General features: G+C 39.5%; 1 protein-coding gene across 5 annotated transcripts in view; it reads left to right on the forward strand.

Moving 5' to 3' along the window:
• The window catches only part of LOC119007941 (gamma-aminobutyric acid receptor subunit alpha-2), a 35,934-nt gene extending 18,680 nt beyond the window's left edge, over positions 1–17,254 (forward strand). For all 5 annotated transcript variants that reach the window (XM_037077923.1, XM_037077924.1, XM_037077925.1 and 2 more), the window contains 6 exons: positions 422–642; positions 2,001–2,083; positions 3,013–3,156; positions 14,347–14,499; positions 15,119–15,321; positions 15,865–17,254. In XM_037077923.1, coding sequence (XP_036933818.1) covers positions 422–642; positions 2,001–2,083; positions 3,013–3,156; positions 14,347–14,499; positions 15,119–15,321; positions 15,865–16,170 — 1,110 coding nt within the window. In that variant the 3' untranslated portion in view covers positions 16,171–17,254. The remainder of the gene's footprint in view (positions 1–421; positions 643–2,000; positions 2,084–3,012; positions 3,157–14,346; positions 14,500–15,118; positions 15,322–15,864) is intronic.
• The last annotated feature ends 1,721 nt before the right edge of the window (positions 17,255–18,975 follow it).

Raw genomic sequence — 18,975 nt, forward strand, 5'->3', positions numbered from 1 at the left:
TCGTACATACACTCAGTTCACAGTGCAGTGCTTCCTGCCCTAAATCCTTCCTAGCGTGTGTGTTTTCCTTCTTTTTTTTTTTTTTTTTGACAACAGAGGATTGTAGGTCAAGGGGTTGTCTCAGCCTCAGAGCCAGCTTAGGAAAACACCGGCTCAGAGAGCTGAGAGCACCTTGATGGAGCTTTGATAAATAGAGAGAGCCGTACAGTGCCCAGGTTTTAAAGTGGCAGGTGAAGTCAGTCGTGAAGAACTGCTGCTTGTAGGCTCCGATAAGCAGGGCAGTGGAGGGTGCCATGTGTTTTATTTCAATTTTTTCTTCAGGAGAAATGCGACTCGTTTTCATAAAAGTGGACAGCTAAATCATAAAATAAAGCAATAATATAGTTTTATCTGTTTACTCATATATCCCATCTGTCCACAGGAGTACACCATAGACGTTTTCTTCCGCCAAAGCTGGAAGGACGAGAGGTTGAAATTTCATGGACCAATGAATATTTTGCCCCTCAACAACCTGATGGCGAGTAAAATCTGGACTCCAGACACCTTCTTCCACAATGGGAAGAAGTCTGTGGCTCATAACATGACCATGCCCAACAAACTGCTGCGGATCAAAGACGATGGGACTCTGCTGTACACCATGAGGTAATTCAAGTCCAACAAGCACGTCTGAGAATAAAAGTCACAACGTTAATGTAAATGTTTTGAGCTGGATTCCAAGGAAGAGCTTGAGATTGTAGATATCATACTAATTAGTGCCCTGAGAAGTTTGACACCACTCTCATGTGTATAAGCTAAATATCAAGCTAGTGCTAGCAGCCCATTAGCTTAATAGGACTTGACTTAAAAGCCTGGGGCAGTTTGTGGGAGCCTAGTTTCGGCTAAGCTAAGCTGCCAAGCTGCTGGCTAGTTAGTGCTCACAGTCTTTTAGCTTAATAGGGTGGACAAGCCGTGTAGCCAAAACTTTGTGTTTTGGCACTGTAATTTTTGTACAAAGATACAGCATCTAAGTTCAAAGTTCAAAGTTCAAGTTCAAAGTTGGCTTTATTGTCAATGCTGCAATATGTGCAAGACATACAGAGAATTGAAATTCTGTTACTCTCTATCCACAATGAGTGTAAAAAAAAGTAGAAGTAAAAATGAAAAAATAAAGATTTAAATATAGATTTTAAATATATACAGGTGACATCACGGAATGTAAACATGTGAAACATTTGTACATAGTGCAATTTGCAATTTTTTTATTTTTATATATATATATATATATTTTTCTAAGTGTTCTTTGCATCTAAATTTGTGAATTAATGAATGACGTGACATTACGTGATGTGTCGTGATGCGACGTGACATGATGTGACGGCTGTTGAAGGGCTAAGCTAAGCTAAACAAACTGCTGGCTATAGCTTAATATTTAGCATACAAGCTTGTTAGTGGTATCAAACCATCCGCGAGAAAGTGAATGATGTAGACCTCAAGCTGTTCCTTAAAGAGGAAGGACTTGAACAGAACACTTACCTTACAAATTTATGTGGTAGCCTCAGAGAAGCACATTCTGCAGAATCAGCATTTGTTCAAATGTATTCTTCATGCATCCTATTTTCTGCAAATTTAGCATGTTTTTGTTAACATGCATTTCAAGAAAATCTATTTGAAAGATCAACAACTGCAAGCTGTTATCACAGTGGTCGAATAGTGTTGAATACTTGCATACAATGGAGTTTCTTATCAAAGAGCTAAACAACAATCTCACCGCAAACACACAAGCCGTTAGATTTCTGCTTGTCTCTGCAGCAACTTGTTTACTTTGTTCTGCTGATTATGGTTAAGGTGAATTATTTTAGATTCAAGGCCTCACAGATGGGTTGTGTCTTGAATAGTGCATGAGGCTCGTGTTCTTTTGTTTTGTTTTGTTTTGTTTTGTTTTTTGAGACCGTGCGTAATCTGTGCTGTTTACTTTTCATGCATTTGCAAAGTCTCCTTAATTTTCTGTGAATTGGATGCAGGTTAACTGTGCATGCAGAGTGCCCAATGCATCTGGAGGATTTCCCCATGGACTTTCATTCCTGTCCACTAAAATTTGGCAGCTGTGAGTAACTCTGATGATGATAGCGCCTGAGGGACCTTTAACTAAAAATGCTGTGTGTTTTTTTTTCCTTCTTCTCCTCACTGGCTCTCTGGCGAGCGAGCAGCCTGAGAGCCAAGTGAAGCTGGACTGCATGGAACCGTTTTCTGGCACTCGCACTGCAAATTTTAACCATGCGCGGCTATTAAACAGATATAGAATAAGTGACAGATAAATCACTGTGCGCTGGAAGATATGGGCAAAAAAGAATGTTAAGCTCATCCAAATATTTCATCTTGTGACTTTAAATCTATTTAATCACTACTTTGTTGCCATGGCCTCTTTACATTTGGATAAAGATCATTTTGCTTTAAGCTTCTTTCAAGATATTAGTTTAAAAACAATTGATATTAAGTATCAGAGTATTAAGTCCAAAATGCCTTGACTTCCCACATTATTCAAATGTCACATTTACTTTCAATGCATTTCTGTAATGACCTACAGTAGTTTACATTAATCCCATTTGTTCAGGGTACAGTAAACTGTGGCGCAACATGACTGGCAGAACACTTCAGTAATTCTATACTGAAGGAAATAAATCTGTTTTTTGTTTCATCAGCCGTTCTTAGGTCAACAGACAAGCTTTCAGATTTCACATTCAGTGAATGCTGTGACTGATTGAAAAGGTCAAATGTCACTGTGCATCAGTTGTTTGTTGGCTTTACGAATCTTCAGCTACTGAGAGGTTTTTCCTCTCTACAGCATTTTTCTTTTCTAGAAACTCAGCATCAAACACAATGTAGTGGGGGGCTTTTCATTTGGGTCACTGAAATAATTTCTTGAAAAAAATCATCAGTAGCTGTGGTTGCCCCAGATTGATCCCCTGTGGGTTTATCCTCTCTCTCTCTCTCTCTCTCTCTCTCTCTCTCTCTCTCTCTCTCTCTCTTTTTTAGATGCCTACACAATCTCAGAAGTGACTTATGCTTGGACTCGAAATGCCTCTGACTCTGTGGTGGTGGAAGGGGAAAGTTCCCGCCTAAACCAGTATGACCTGCTTGGACAAACGGTCGGACAGGAAACCATCAAATCTAGTACAGGTAAGGTCTTTTGGAGCTCTTAGTACTAGTCCTCCACCTCTAGCTGACCCCTGTTCTCTGCATTAAAGGGGCAATATGTAAGGATTTTAGTTGAATTGTATTAGTGAACTAAACTTAACAATGGACTGTGAAGAAAAGGCAGCTTTAACTTTATGATGTCTTTGTACTGAGTATATCTACTGAAGTTAGCGTACTAACTAGCTAGCCCTGACCTGTCCCCAGTTCCAAAGCTCCTGTGCTACATGTGCAAACACCAACACTCCTCCATTGCTCTGAGCTCCCAGTCCAGACCACTGGATGCACGGCTAACCAAGCTAATTAGCTAACAGCAGCTCCGCTTAGCAGCAGTTACCTGTTACTCTGGTAATAAGCCCTCTATTCATTTTGGTTATAACTACAGCAGTTGGCCAGTTCGTACACATTGCAGCTTTAGTGTTCCTCCAGCTTAGTAAACCTCTCAGATGTAGAAAAGAAAGCTGGATTTGGGGTTTTCATAAAGGAGCAAAATGAACAAAACAAGGCATTAACCTGAAACCTGTGATGACATCTAGAGCTCTGACCTGTTAGATTTTGTGGAAGCAAAAATCTAGGTATCTTTATTATTTAAATTCCGAACTGTCTCAGTGTGAAAACCAAAATGTGGAAACTTTGTGCCTGTTTGGGTGGATATTGAACTTGTCCAACTCCTACATGTAGCAGGAGGCGGCTGTAGCTCGCTATGAAATGCTTGCTAAGTTTTGTCTTTTTGTTACTCACTTTATTTGGCTTGGAAAATGCAGAGAAAACATTTGTTCTGGCTTCCTCTGCATGACAAAGATTCAACAAAACAGGGATTTGGCAGTCATGCATCTTGAATTCCCTACTTTGTTCAGTATTTTGTTAATCTGCATTCAGCACGGCCTGGAGACCTAGAAGCAGCATGACAGGTGAGCTGATGCTGTGACAAGCCACTTCACGTCATAAACCTCCCCTTGGGGAAACAAATAAGGGCAAATATTCAAATTCACTGCAGTTTTCTTTGGATGGATTTGAAGTAGGCGTCAAAGAAAGCAGATGCTGGTGCAGAATTGCACAACAGGAAGCACATCTGTCTGTGAAGCTTTCAGAGATGCTAAGTGAAGAAGTTCAGGAGAAAAGAACAGCTGCTGGGTTCTTCAGTGATTTAAGTTTCTTATGTTTGCCCAAAGACACAGGAACATCTTTTGAAACATGACATGCTCTGGCCACAGAGAGTGATAACTTGATGTTCATTGAAAATGAGGCATTTCACTCAAATAGACCTGCTGGAAGATTTAGCACATGAATCCAACAGTGACAAGCTGGTTAGTGGACAAGGTAATTAAGTCTAGAGGCGAAAACCTTGTAAAAGTAGTTTTTTAAAGGCTTTTTTCTTAATTTACCATGCATTAAACCTCATCTCTGAACAGAATGTATCTAGTGCTCAGTGCAACTGAGCTACAGTTGGCACGGAAAGACCTGACAAGCTTTGGATTTTACCACATGCTGTAGCTGTGTGCAGGCGGGACAGTAAAAGAGTCAGAAGGGGGTTTTGTAGCTCTTCTTACTCTTTCCAAAAACGCAAGAGTGACCAAAAGTGTGCAGAATTGATTAACTTTTATGTGAACGCCAATTGTTAACTTACTTGGGTGGCTAAATTTCACTACTTACACCAGGAACTTAAGTTATCTAATAACTGACATTTATGTGAGATTGCAGGTTATCTCACTTTTTGGAAACTGCGCTTAAATGCTAGCACTATGTTCATTAAGCTAATATTTTATCAGCTGCTTTGCTTCTGTTGCATTTTGGATAAATAAGAAGCATAAATCTAACCTCTGTTTTGCTAGTCGAGTTTGTAATCAGCTAAACAGGGTTAAGTTATATTCTCCTTGTTGTAATTATAGTAGTACCACTAACTAGCTATACGCTGCAAAAACAGAAACAGCGATGGTTCCAGGTCCAAATCACCAAGCTGATGTAAGCTTAGTTAGCCAGCTAGCTAAATAATTAAATCTGCCCTCGTTTGATTGTAAACTGCAGATGTGCAACTTCGCCTGTGAGGGGGCTTAGTCACCATTACATTCTTCCTCTTGCAACAGTCATCTATTATGCTTTTTCATTTTTTTTCCAGTCCTCAGTGTTTTATAAACACATGTTCTTTTGGATGTAAAAGATTGTGAAAGTTAGAAAAGCCAAAGTCCACACCAACAGAAGCTCCTCTCTCCCACAGAAAACACTGCAGATAAACACCTTGTCAGCCATCTCCACTGTAATTCTGTGACTGTCCAACATCACACTGTGTCACTCAGTGCGTTTACATGACATTGGAGAAAACCAAATTATTGTGTCAGGCCAACTATGATTGGATTTTTAAAATGCATGTATACACCTTAGTCTGACTAAAATCGGACTGAATCAGATTTCTCGAAGTCAGATTAAAACACCTAGAGTATTTGATTAATAGTCGCATTGCTCGTGCATGTATACATTCTGTCAGATTGGATTCGGATTTTATGTTCTGCGCAGGCTTGAGATGTTTTTACCGGGGCCGTGAGCCGGAAGTAGGGCTGCAGCGGTGTCTTTCCTCTGAAAGAACCGCAAGCAAGTGTGCCATTGTGCATCTGGTTTGTGTAATTATCATGTACACCATATACGATATATTCTAGCTTTGTTTTGGTCTTTGTACACCATCTTTCTCGAATGCCGAGGCAGAGTTTGTTGTTGCTGGTGACCTAAAGAGGTCAGCCGGAGGTGGCCTTATTACCACTAGTTGAAATGGGTACAGCACCACCTAGCGTATCGGGTATGACATGCTTCGGCCAATAATTTGATTTTCTCACAGGCATGTATGCTCGGACAATTGCAGTTGTCTGATTGAGCAACACAGTCGAACTATAGCTTTAATCCGAATAAACTGTGCATGTAAACTTACTGACTGTGTCTGACATTTGCATAATTTATGCTTAGCAACAAGTTTGGAACATAAGAATTGATTTATTACAGCTGCTTTGTGTGGGCTCAGGCGTGTGTGAGCTGACCAATCCGAGGAAACTGGGTCTTAAAGAGACAGAGCATTTCAGACAAAGCAACCAAACCTATTCTAGGAATAAACCAAAACAAAATTATGAGGCTGAAAATGAGAGTAACACATCTCCTATAAGTATTTTTATGAATTCTTAGAAATTTGTGAAACAAGATATTTAGGTTAGTTTTTGATGCACTGAGAAATGTGTCAGTAACCAAATCTATAAGCATGTTGTTTTGAAGCCATGCTGGCTCTGTCAGGTGCACGTACAGAAATAGAAAGCTGCTATATCCAAGACGATCAGTTGTCACATTTGATTTATTTATATAACACTTTCAACTAGCATGTAACAGCAAACAAAGCACAGGAATACATAGAAATATAGGCTATAGAATAAAAACAGAAGATAATGAGGGATAAAAATAGAGCCAAGACATTTCATGCAAGCAAGAAACAGGGCCAGATTTTGAGTGCATGCACAAGTCCATACATGTTTCTGTATGTGTGAAGATGAGAGGGACAGGATGTAGACAGTGAGGAGAAATAGCTCATGAGATGAGATCTGAAATGGGATGTAAATTGTGGTGAATAAACGGACCTTGAGTCTGGATTTAAATACTGAGACACTGTGAGGCTAACAGGCTTCTTGTTGAGAGATGAGAGGGAGGGATGAAGGTTGGCAGCTGTTTTCCTTTGCATGCTGGGAGTGACAGGGAATCTGACACCCAGTGACTGGAGATTATATGATGGCAGCAAGCAAATCACTGATGAAGGCTATGTAGTACATTGTAAGTTAGGAATAAGAATTTACAATAAATACAGAGAGAGAGAATAAGGCCGGACTGCAGAGCGACGTGTTCCCGTGTTTTGTTTTTCTGCATGTGAAGAAAAGGAAACACATCCACCTTATTGAGGTAATTGAAATAACACACATTATACTAACATTTGACCAGATTCTTTGAGGTCACTCAACAGAATCTGAAATATGAAAGCCACTGGAGCTGCTTATAAGGAGAAATTTGTCATCCACCTCATGTTGTTTACCATTATTTCCCATGTTTTAAGTTTAATTCCGTTGGGAACTATCATGTCACACAGCAAATAAAAATGGAAATACAAACCGACTCTGCAATATGGCTCTGCTGTCTGCAAGGCAACCTGCTGTGGCAATACATCAGACCAGAATGAAATACTTAGCACAGTGATAAATAACATGCAGGGACCATTGCAAATAATCCCTCCAATGGTTATTAACTTAGAAATAAACGCCCTCCAGGGAGCACACAAACAGAGCAGAACCAAAGCAGGTGGAGGCTGGGTGGAGTGGAGCAGCAGTAACAGCAGCAGGCACACGTCAGCATACAGAGTGAATGTGAATATCTTTAAATAGGACGCCAGATCAGCGCAGTGGGATGCGATTTCTGTGGTTTGGTTGTTTGACTGACACAGCAGAGGGTGAAAGAGAGTGTCATGTTATAAGGAGTTAACCTGCTACATAACTGCAAAAGACACTGACACTGTGACATTATTAGGGATGATAAAGTTGTAGTAGTAATAATAATAATAATAATAATAATAATAATAATAATAATAATAATAATGTAAGTGTGAGCAATACAATTAACTGATCCTGAAGGGCCTCAAAATACACCCGACAAATGAGCCAATCTCAACCGACACAGTGTATCACAAGGTGGGTTGCCATGGTGACAATTCACGTTGCTGTGGTAACGCAAGCATAAACTAATCATAAAGTACTTATATAGCAGTTTTCGATATAGAAGTCACCAAGCAGGCTTTAAAAAGAAGCAGGAGAAATACCGAGGCTTCAGAGGTGAAAGCAGTGGAGGGTTCACTGGATGAATGTGGTGGTTTCAAATATGACTATGTGAATGGAGCCCAGGAGAGTGCATACCTCCACCGAGGCCCAACAGTCCCCTTCAGTCAGCCCTGTAGCACTCTAAATTTCAAACCAACCATAACTGTCTAAACGTATTTAAATCTCTCCCGATCTGAAATCGACATCAACTGTACTCACTCATAGATGGCAGCTAAATATTCTTGATTTATGTCATCAAGAGCCATGAATTATTCCCTGAGAAAATGACACTTTTTCTTGTAATGTTAAAGACAGTGGGAAAAATATCTTGGAGATCCTGGTTTTGGTTTGAATAAGTATGTTACCTTTGTAAAACTGTACATTTCATACATGTGTGAGTTAGAAAAATGTAAGACTTTTGGTATTACACAGGAATCGAAACAGTGATCTACATGTTGAAAGTCCTGACTCTGACTCCTGACTCCCTCCTCTCCTGTCATAATTACTACACCCCTCTAGAGGTCACCTTCTAATAATCAATGGAATTTAGATGGTAATAAGCTGCTTGCATGGACAACCTATGTGGCTGTTTTTTCTGGTGAGGACTGTCTATCTAAAACTAATTGGGAACCAGACTAACGATGCCTGGTAATCATACAATTACTAAAATTAGCAGTAAAATCCTTGCTGCGGCCTTTTCCACTGTATCGATGCCACCATTTGAGTAATAATAATAATAATAATAATAAAAAGATGTTGTGACGGATGAGAAGATTATGTTTCACTGAGTGACAGCACTGATCTAATTTTAGCGATACTACTTTGTAGGAAAACATGATGCAAGAAGCCTGGGAGAAACAGTTCTTGCAGGACGACGATAGCAGTGATAATAATAATGGTGAGAAATGTGTAGGTGTGCTATAATTACTGGGAAGGGTTGGGGATGGGTTTTTTTTTGCTTTTTTTTTTTTTTGTACATTTTGTCTAAATGGTGCATGCAGTACATTACTGAAAACCATCTTCCATCTGCCACCAGTCTTTTCAAATTGAGGAGTATCAGTTTTTTTCAGTTTGTGTCACTGCTGTATGAATATCAACTTGCAAAAAAATTTAAATTTGCTTTGGAAAATGATCAGCACTAAAGCCTAAAGAATGCATTGTTTTGTAATAAAAAGGCAAGAACATGCAGAAGCACAGGAATGGACAGCAGAGTGGGGAGTCAGTCTTGTGGTGGAGATGTGAATTATAAGTATCGGGGCTTTGGAGAATATAAAGAATGAGTTACATTTGATGATCGTGAAATAGCTTGAAAAGTTTGTTTCTGGTGGAGGATATCGACCTCGGGGTTATAGCCTCCAGTCTTTAACTGTAAAGTTAAGGCAGGAGTGGGTGTATTGCAAAGCATCACTGTGGAGTTAGACGTCTTATTTATGTGCCTGAGCATGAACAGGGAATAATAGTCTTCTCTCCGGCTGCTCCAGTTTTATTCTTGGAACTTTTTATGCTGAAGATTTTGGATAGTTTTGGTAAAAGCATTATGAAAAGTGTCAAATCTAGAGCTGCTTTCTTAATTCACAGGCAACGACCACATTTGTTGAAATGATGTGTGACATGCCTGTACTGTTAATATGATCTTTATTCTAATAATAGAGTAATAGAATTGAGTAAACAAATCTTACATTTGATCTAAAGAGACCTCTTAATTAAAATAAAGGCACTGTAAACATTGTAATTTAGTTTCAGACTGCATGCAGAAAGAACGCATCTGTCACAGAAAACAGAATGCGTCCCTGGGCAAAACCCACCACCACAACTCCCTGAAGGTATCAGTTACCAGTACAGAGTATTTCCCATGTGACTGCATCCACTATCAAGGGAGTCCATGCTTCAGTTTCATTGAGTAAGAATATCCTTTCATGCACTAAATGCTCCTATCTAGGTTAAGTGGTGTATGATGCCTCGGTAGAAGGCAGAATGCCTGCCAGTGACTGTTTCTCTTGTTTAACTAGTCACTCCACATTATGTGATTGGCTGACTTTAAATTAATCATTCATTACTAGCGTGTCAGTGTTTGGTGTAGCGTACTTGCAAACTAGGTCATTTGGCACGAATGAATGTGCTCTCAGGCTTCACAGAGACGGACATCTTGCATAAGCGGCCTCTGAACATACCAACAGAGCATTACAAAAATCCCACTATTCAGCCATACATTATCTGTCACACAGTCATGTTTGAGTTTTTACTGAAGAGCACTTACAAAGCCCATGCCCATTTCCATGAATCTCACTTGTTTTGTTTGCTGTCTGAGTGCCTACATGAAACATATAAGCACATGAATGAACAGATTTATATAGAGTGTTTTACTTCATACACAATGCATAGTATATGATGTTCCTGCAGCAAGGTAATGGTAATTTTTTATGATGCATGTCAATGTAATAATAACTGATTTTTGGCCAGATAGGGGCCACAAAAACAAGCTGTAAACACAGAACTGTTCATACGCCTACTTTGTTAGCAAACAGCTGCCTATTCTACATGTCCATCAAGGCTGAAGCAACATCAGGACTCACTTAGAATCAGTTTCTGGACACTGAACAAATGTAAGTCCAGCATTTGGTTACTATGTTAGCCATATTAGCACGTGTCATTATACACAGGGTTGCACAACAAAATAAAAGTTTGTAACTCCATGTTGTACAAACATCGAACTCATTTAAATACATAAACTTAAATACATAAAATTTGAATAGTGGCAACAAGATGGCGATGATAATGTAGTCAGCATCTTCATATAAAAGTTCAACAGCAGGTAAAATATGTCCATTGACTTAGACTACATATGAGCACCAAGCATCAGTGATAAACATAGACTCCACCTGTCCTCATCCCATTGTAGTCCGGCCCTCTGACAGGTCTCTGTAAACACGTGATCGTTTAACCATTTTACCGTTGAATTTTCCTGCAACCAGACATTAGCCAGGAGCAGCCTTAAATCCGAGCTGGATTAGCATGAGTTCCATCCTGGATCTCTCCCTTCGTCTCCCTGGGGCAATCCGGCATGTCAGGTTGGATGGTTGAAAGATGCCATGGGCAGAGATCGTCTCAAAGTCTGCTCCTCTTTTGCTCCATTATGTTCATAAGTTAGTTGCCAACCTTGTCTGCTTGTTGTTGGGTGTTGGGCAAATATCTTACAATTGGTTTTTAGAGCATTTTCACTTCAGCTACCATTTGAAGTAAAAAATGTTTGGACAGTGAACAAAGGCAATAAAGTTGAAGGAAGAAATCCAAAATGATGGCTGAGAGATGTTAAAGCATTCTCTAGAGCTGTGGAAAAGTGTAGGATCCTTACAGCTGTGAATTGCTGTCAGGGTTTGCAGTTTGGTCCCTCCTGCCTGGTCTACTAGTTGGGGTGTCAGTGGGCAACTCCTCCCAATATCCAGGCCAGGAACCTGCATGGTAGCCCACTGCTATTATTTCATTGTGTGTGTGTGCGTGTGTGTGCGTGTGTGTGTGATTGTGTGTGTGCATGAACGGGTGAATGAGCATCAAGAACCTTGTAAAGCACTTTGGATAAAAGTGCCACATAAATGTAGTCATTTACCCTTCAGCTTCGCCCATACTGAGTCTATCCCAGCTGCTCCAGCAAAGATTTTGACCATTTGTCAGTCCTCAAATTTAAGGAAATTCAGCACTAAATTGCCAGTGTCCCTTTGATCTAGCCTTTCAGACAAGGCCTGTATTTTAAAGTAAACCATTTCCATGTAGATCACTCAGCATTGGTGTTTGTTGGTCACAAAAACAAGCCTCTCTAAAAATGAAAAGTTATCTCCCCTTGAAGCATGTTGTGTCTTGCGTGAGACCGTACTGTCTGTGGGGCAGCTTACGCCATACAGCATGTCCTGTATGAGTGAGGTATTCCTGTGGTGTCAGCAGGAGCTTTGTTTCCTACATCTGTAGGAAACATGACGTGATTATTATCTTCATGCTATAATTACCATCTTCCCTCTCGGTGCAGCGTTCACAGGTTTCTCTTGAGAAAAATCAGCCAGATCCAGTGAATTCCTCGCCTGTACCTCCTCCTCCCCCATCCACAACACAGGCACTGGGGCTGGCATAGAAATTAAATTACAGAAGATATAGAGCTCCATTGGGTATTGAGAATGCACTCCTCTAAATTCCAGTGCCTGAGAGTGTGTGTGTGTGTGTGTTTGTGTGTACGGTGACAGAGGAAGAATTAGTCGTCACATAACTGCTAAAAACGCAGGCGATACAACTACAGTGCTATATAAAAGGGGGGGAATAAAAAATCTTTTGGGATTAGTCCTTGGAATTGATACCCCCTCCCCCCCTCCTACTGCTGAAAAGGACCTTCCTCTTGCCAAGCGGCAGTGTGTATCAAGGCCTTCGTTGCAGAATCGCAGCAAATGAGCTATGTTTCTCTGTTGTGTTGCCATGGGTAACACATCTTTTTCTTCTCATGTCTAATCTTGGCTTCTCTTTGAGATATCTTCCATTTGGAAGGCCTGCCTGCTGCTGCAGCATTGGCACTGTTTCACGGCCTTGTCAGCTATTAGGCTTTGCTCGGTGGCTAGGAAATCATGCTGCCTGCTTTTCTATGTGTGGATGGATTATTTGATCCAATGTGTACTGTCTAATCTTTGTCTTAGACTGCTTTGGCATCTTAAAGCTGCATGTGCTACAGTCTTCACATAAAAATATAATGCTCTACTGATATAAATTACACGAGTTGTTGAGTTGTGCGAAGCACAAAGAAAGGCATGGGGATACAGTTGCATCGTTAAATTTGACTGGTAGAAAGAAATTAGCTCTAATAATTGTGATGTGAATCACTTCCTGTGCAGTGGGAATGAATAAGAGAACACAACACTGTCAACTTCAAACACTCATGGACATTTCACTGACATAGCATCTCTGTTCTACTTGTGATTCTAATTGTGATTGATCATTTTATAATATCTAAATCATGTGTAGATTGTGTTAGAGTGGAGTCTAATTTCAATGATAAGAATTTTGCCCCTAATTTTTTTACAAATCGTTGTTTTTCAGGCTAATTTAACAGTAAGGTTCATTAGAGATTTACAGCATCTCATTAAATTCATTCAATTTGTGCTCTTTTTTTAATCAAAATATTACTGTGACAAGTGGAGCAGTAAATATGTGTGTGTGGTGTGTGTTTCCTCCCCAAGCCAAAGCACATTCTTTTTAATTTAGCAGCAGTTACCAGTGGCAGAGAACATAATACAGGGAAGTCGGCCTCACCAAAGTGAGTGGAAATGTAATCAAGAAAAAATCTAAATACAATAGATTTAGCAGTATTTTCATAATAATCTGAAATTTTTGATCAAATAAGCCTCAATCTTAATCTTTAGATTTTTACAAAAGCATATTTGCAGCAGCAAGATTGTGTCATGCTGTGGCTGCGGTGAGTGTTGTCTTTTAGGGTGCGCTCACACTAGGTAATCATTAGACTAGTATGAATTCTCCGGTACGGTTGCTCATGCACAATCACGGGTTCGTTACTTGGACATGACGCGTAATCGATGCGACCATTCCTCTCCAAAATCATTTTGAACAATTGCAGCAAATAAGTCACAAGGTCAGTAAAGTCACAGTCATGTCCTCTGTGTTGTTGGAGAACAACTAAAGGACACTTTATGATGAAGTGTATGAATGTGTACGGAGCAACTGGGTCAAGTGTGATCGTGCTCTTAGTATACTTTGGGCAGACATCGCACTTCACCAATGCTCTGTAGATGGTAGATGGTGGTTTTCTTTTTCTAAAATCAACAATTAGCTCCTTGGTTCTGCTGATGTTAAGCAGTAGATTGCTCTCTGTGTTTGACTCCACAAGATTGATTGATTTCTTACCCATGTGAGCGCTCTTTGTGATGCAGCAGATGATGGTGGTGTCATCTTCATATATTCACTACTCTATATTTAATGTAGAGTTCTCCTGATGTCTGGGAGTGCAGTCAGGTGTGTACAGTGTGAACAGGAGGGGGCCGAGCACACAGCCCTGGGGGGGCTTTGGTGTTGAGCACAAACGTAGAAGAGGTGTAACGGCCAATTCCAACTGTCTGGGGTCTGTTTGTGAGGAAGACTAGTTCTCCAGGTGTGTGAAAACAGAGTGGAGGTCAGTAGATATGGCATCCTCTGTGGATCTGTTGGTTCTGAAAGCAGATTTTATTGAATGTTGAGTTGAAAACAATTAGCTAATTAATTAGAAGTATAAGGTAATTAAAATGACTCAAATGTCAAATTATTGACGGTAGCAGAAGTAGCTGCAGTGCTGTTGCAGTGACCCTGATTCTTGTCTCCACAGGTGAATACACGGTGATGACGGCTCATTTCCATCTGAAGAGGAAGATCGGCTACTTTGTCATCCAGACGTACCTTCCCTGCATCATGACGGTCATTCTCTCCCAGGTGTCTTTCTGGCTGAACAGAGAATCGGTGCCAGCTAGAACTGTGTTTGGTAAGTGTCTGCCTTCTTTACGTATTCTTTTTTTTTCCATACAAAGATACTTTTCATATAGACAACCAGTATATTTAATAGAGTAAGCCACTTCTGAGTGGCATTAATGTCTTTTAGGTTCATGAATGCCGGATCTCACACTCACTGTGATGTGAGGTATTCACTCTGTCAAAATTGTCTTTGTCAGGGAAAACAGTGAAGGACTTAAAGTTGATGAGAAATGGTTGAAAGAAAAAGAAAACAGGATAAAGAGGAAAGAGGCTCCAGTAGGTTTTAAATCCAGTTGGGTAAGCTACTGTTGGACTTGTTTGTAAAGCCAAGTGGAACTAATAACAGTGACCTAAGACTGGTTTGCTCTAAAAAAGAAAAACAAGAAGAAGAACAAACGGTGTTCTTTGGGCAGACGTACCAAACCTTCTGAAAAGTTAAAACATTACTGAAGGTCAGTGGTTGTTAGGGTAGAGGAGGCTAACAGTAACCTTACACTGTACAGATACAAAGGACAGTAATGACTGATACTCTGAAATGACTTAAACTTAAGATTCTATAGTTTGAAACCCTCTCCTAAAAAAAGAAAACCCTCTCCTAATGAACATCTTTCATGTGTGTGTATTTCCAGGTGTAACTACCGTTCTCACCATGACCACACTCAGTATAAGTGCGAGGAACTCCCTTCCAAAGGTCGCCTACGCCACCGCCATGGACTGGTTCATCGCCGTCTGCTACGCCTTTGTCTTCTCCGCTTTGATTGAGTTTGCAACTGTCAATTACTTCACAAAGCGCGGCTGGGCCTGGGACGGAAAGAGTGTTGTGACTGACAAGGTAATGAGGAGAAAAACACATCTTTTTGACAGGCTCCATTTTCAGAGAGAGGACATTAGCATTGTAACTGCATGTTGAAGAAGGCAACACTAAGGAAACTTTTGTTAGAGGCAGAGGGAAGATAATGGCTGTTTAAACCCTCCATTAAGTGCTACAGATATTTTTTAGAGCTCATTTGCCAACAGGTACACTTAGTAGACAAAGATCTGATCAGTAATCAGTTAAATGTTGTTATTCAACCTAAATGAACCAGCAAACTGACCCTTTATATTCCCTCCTCCACCCTTTTGAGAATTTGAACTGGGAAATATGCAAAAACTGTAAAAAGTTACAGTGCACCCCGGTCAAGCTGTTAACATATTTGGTCCTTGGCGACCATCTTTCAACATGGGCTGATCCATCAGCAGAGATTTTCCATTGCCTCCTTCATTTACTTGTATTTATGTATAGATGGTGACAGGCGCAAAGTTTCAGGGTTGCCTCTGTGCTTTTAAGTTTCTCAAAAAAATCATTTTACATCTAATCCTTGTGGTCCTTCAACAGAAAAAAGAGAGAGCATCTGTCATGAAGAAGAATAACGCCTACGCTGTAGCAGTAGCCAACTACGCGCCTAACATCACCAAGGACTCCGGCACACTTCCAACTATTGCCAAAGGTGGAGCTTCGGATCCCAACAAGCCCAAAGACGGCAAAGCCCCAGATAGCAAGAAGACGTTCAACAGCGTCAGCAAAATTGACCGGATGTCAAGGATTTTGTTTCCGGTTCTCTTTGGCAGCTTCAACCTCGTCTACTGGGCCACTTACTTAAACAGAGAACCCGTTATAAAGGATATGGTCCCCTCTAATTAGAGAGCACTTTTAATAGGTTCTGGTCTGGGGACTATGAGACGAACCAAATACCTCCAGCAACTGTGTACACATACCTTTGCAGAGTCAAGTCCTGGATTGCAGTGTGATCCTCTATCTCCGCCTGTTTTCTATACCGTCTGCAGCACTTTTGAAAAGCCTGGCTTTTGTAAATGTGTATGTATATTTATATTCATGGTTTCATGGTGACATATTGTGTGATTACTTTGGTTAGAGTGCATATCTCCTTGAAAGTATGTTTCCAGTTACAGTACGTGGCCACTGTACATATGAATCAAATGAAGAGTAAACACATAAACATTAACACATACTTTTTATTTAAGATTACTTCTAAATGTGTTGAATTTTGCCGGTAATGCCCACTCCCTTAATATTATGGTATCTATTTTTCTTTTGAGTGAAAGGGACTGATTATATCATATTTCTTACTTCCTTTGCCACCTGAGTGGCCTGACTCTTTTTTCTGTCCAAGCCAATGCAAAAACACACTTGTATAATATTGTTACAGTGTAAAGGTTGTTTTATTATCTGTGACTGCAGGTATGGGGCTGTAATCAAACTCTGACCTCCAGAATTACTGAAACACTCTGAGCCAAAACATTGTACAAAAAAAAAAGAAAATACAGATATTAGTGTGCTTGTGCATGCAACACTGAGCTGGCAACTTAGGTCTACAGTTGAGATACAGGAAAATATCTATTGCATTGAGAAGCAAAGATACGAATGAGAAAATGGCTAAAGTCAACAGGATTACAAAAGGTGCTTACTGTGTTTTTCAGGTGTTAAAACCTCAGTTATCACATTCAGTTATTGAACGCTTCATATACTTACATGTAGTCATCACGTTTTTATGCATGCCCATCAGAAACAGCTGATTTTCGATTTAAAAAAGTGCCCTTATTAAATTAGACAAAGCTTTAAATGGTATGTTTATACAAATTCTGTCCTTTTTTTAGTACTGGCTGAGTTTTTACTAAACAATCTACCTGTAATACTGAAAAGGATTTTTCTTTTTCCATTTTTATTTACAAAATACTTAAAAATAAAAGATTAAATACAACAGTCACTGCCAGCAACTCTGACCAAAACAAATATGTGTGTCGTTTACATAATAAGATTAAAAAAAAGAAAAGAAAGCGCAACTGAGCACACACTGCTCATGATACTCAGATGAACTGTAAAATTACTGTGATCAAATATGAAATAAGATTCTGTGACTTCGTAGCCTCTTTCTCACTATATTTTTCAGAGACGTATTTCATTGCACTGTTTAGCTCTAAAACCAGAAAGTTTATGAGATGGCTGCCATTTTTTTGTCCTGCTTTGAAACTAGGGCTCCTGTGTCTCAGATGAGAGACCGTGAATTTAGCAATTCAGCATTTACATGGGACAGTTTCTTACAAGACTGCCATGTTAAAAACCAACATAGGGAGGTCACACAGCGACTCCCATGCAATCTGGTCAGGATGTCATTACTTCTTTATCTTTACATAGCAAATAGTGGTTTGCTGCTATATAAATGTTCAAAATATCATATATTTAACCTTTAATAACTGAATTTCACCAGTTGCATTGATAACATTTAGACACTAAATGAGGCACCTTTTATTCTGCACCTAAAGTTCCTCCTTCATGTGTGATTGTATGATTTGATAGTCAATAGACACACTAGCTAATATGACCTGCAGTCCAACATGCTTGAGAATGTATTTACATTTTTTTGATCTCAGAAGAAAACCACATAGAGATTAAAGACAGCCCTGGTCATCATTATGTCTTAGTAACATGTTAGCCAACTGTATAAATGCAGTCAACAGACAGGGAACGACATCATCATCACAGTGGAGTTGTGTTTTTGCCACCTTGAGTCCAGTACTCTCTCTCCTCTTAGCTCTGTTTTGGTCTCCACCAACTCCATCAAACTATCCAGGACTTCAGCCTTTATTATGTTTGATTTTCTTCACCAGCCGGGTTACTTGCCAACTTGCTAATGTTAAGGTACGAAGGGTTAATTAGATGATAGATGAGAAGAATAAAAGTATGAACAATAACATGTTGCATCACAAGCACACTAATAAGCTTCACTCACAATCATTTTTTATAATTATTTTGAATGTTTTTTTTTAAATCTTATTTGTTTATTCATACAACATTAAATGTCAAATAGTCACATGTGCTAATTGCTATAGTGTAGTTTAACTTTATGGTCAAAACATGTTTATTACTAGTATTAGATTTGTTGGGTTAGGGTTACGTGGTGCTCGTAACTCTGGAGGACAGAGTGGATTTGTTGGTGTGGATGAGGGCACTGTGGCACTACTTATCAGCATGTCTGCCATTACAGTTTCAGGTGACTCTTCATATCTAATGTCAAGCCATTCATGATCCTACAACCTACTTTGACATAATTACAGATATTAAAGGGGCAGGACAGCAAACAGAGAACTGAGTGAATCATGTCACGTTCTTCTGTCAGCACATCTATTGTGTAATAGGCCTAAAATGAGTGGATACAGTTTGGATATGGGACCAGATTAATGTTTTAATCCAGAATTTGTCAAAGTTTTTTATCTCATGTTCTCATGCAGCCTATTGTTTACACGTAAACTCAAAAGCCATATATCATGTTATCCAGTTCCATCAACAACAAAATAACAGGGACAACAAGTGATTGTACTTTATGAGCATATTGTGTGTGTATATATATATATATATATATATATATATATATATATATATATATATATATATATATATATATATGACAAATCATTATTCAGCCCCATA

The sequence above is a fragment of the Acanthopagrus latus genome, chromosome 18, assembly GCF_904848185.1.
Source record: "Acanthopagrus latus isolate v.2019 chromosome 18, fAcaLat1.1, whole genome shotgun sequence".
NCBI classification, from domain to species: domain Eukaryota; kingdom Metazoa; phylum Chordata; class Actinopteri; order Spariformes; family Sparidae; genus Acanthopagrus; species Acanthopagrus latus.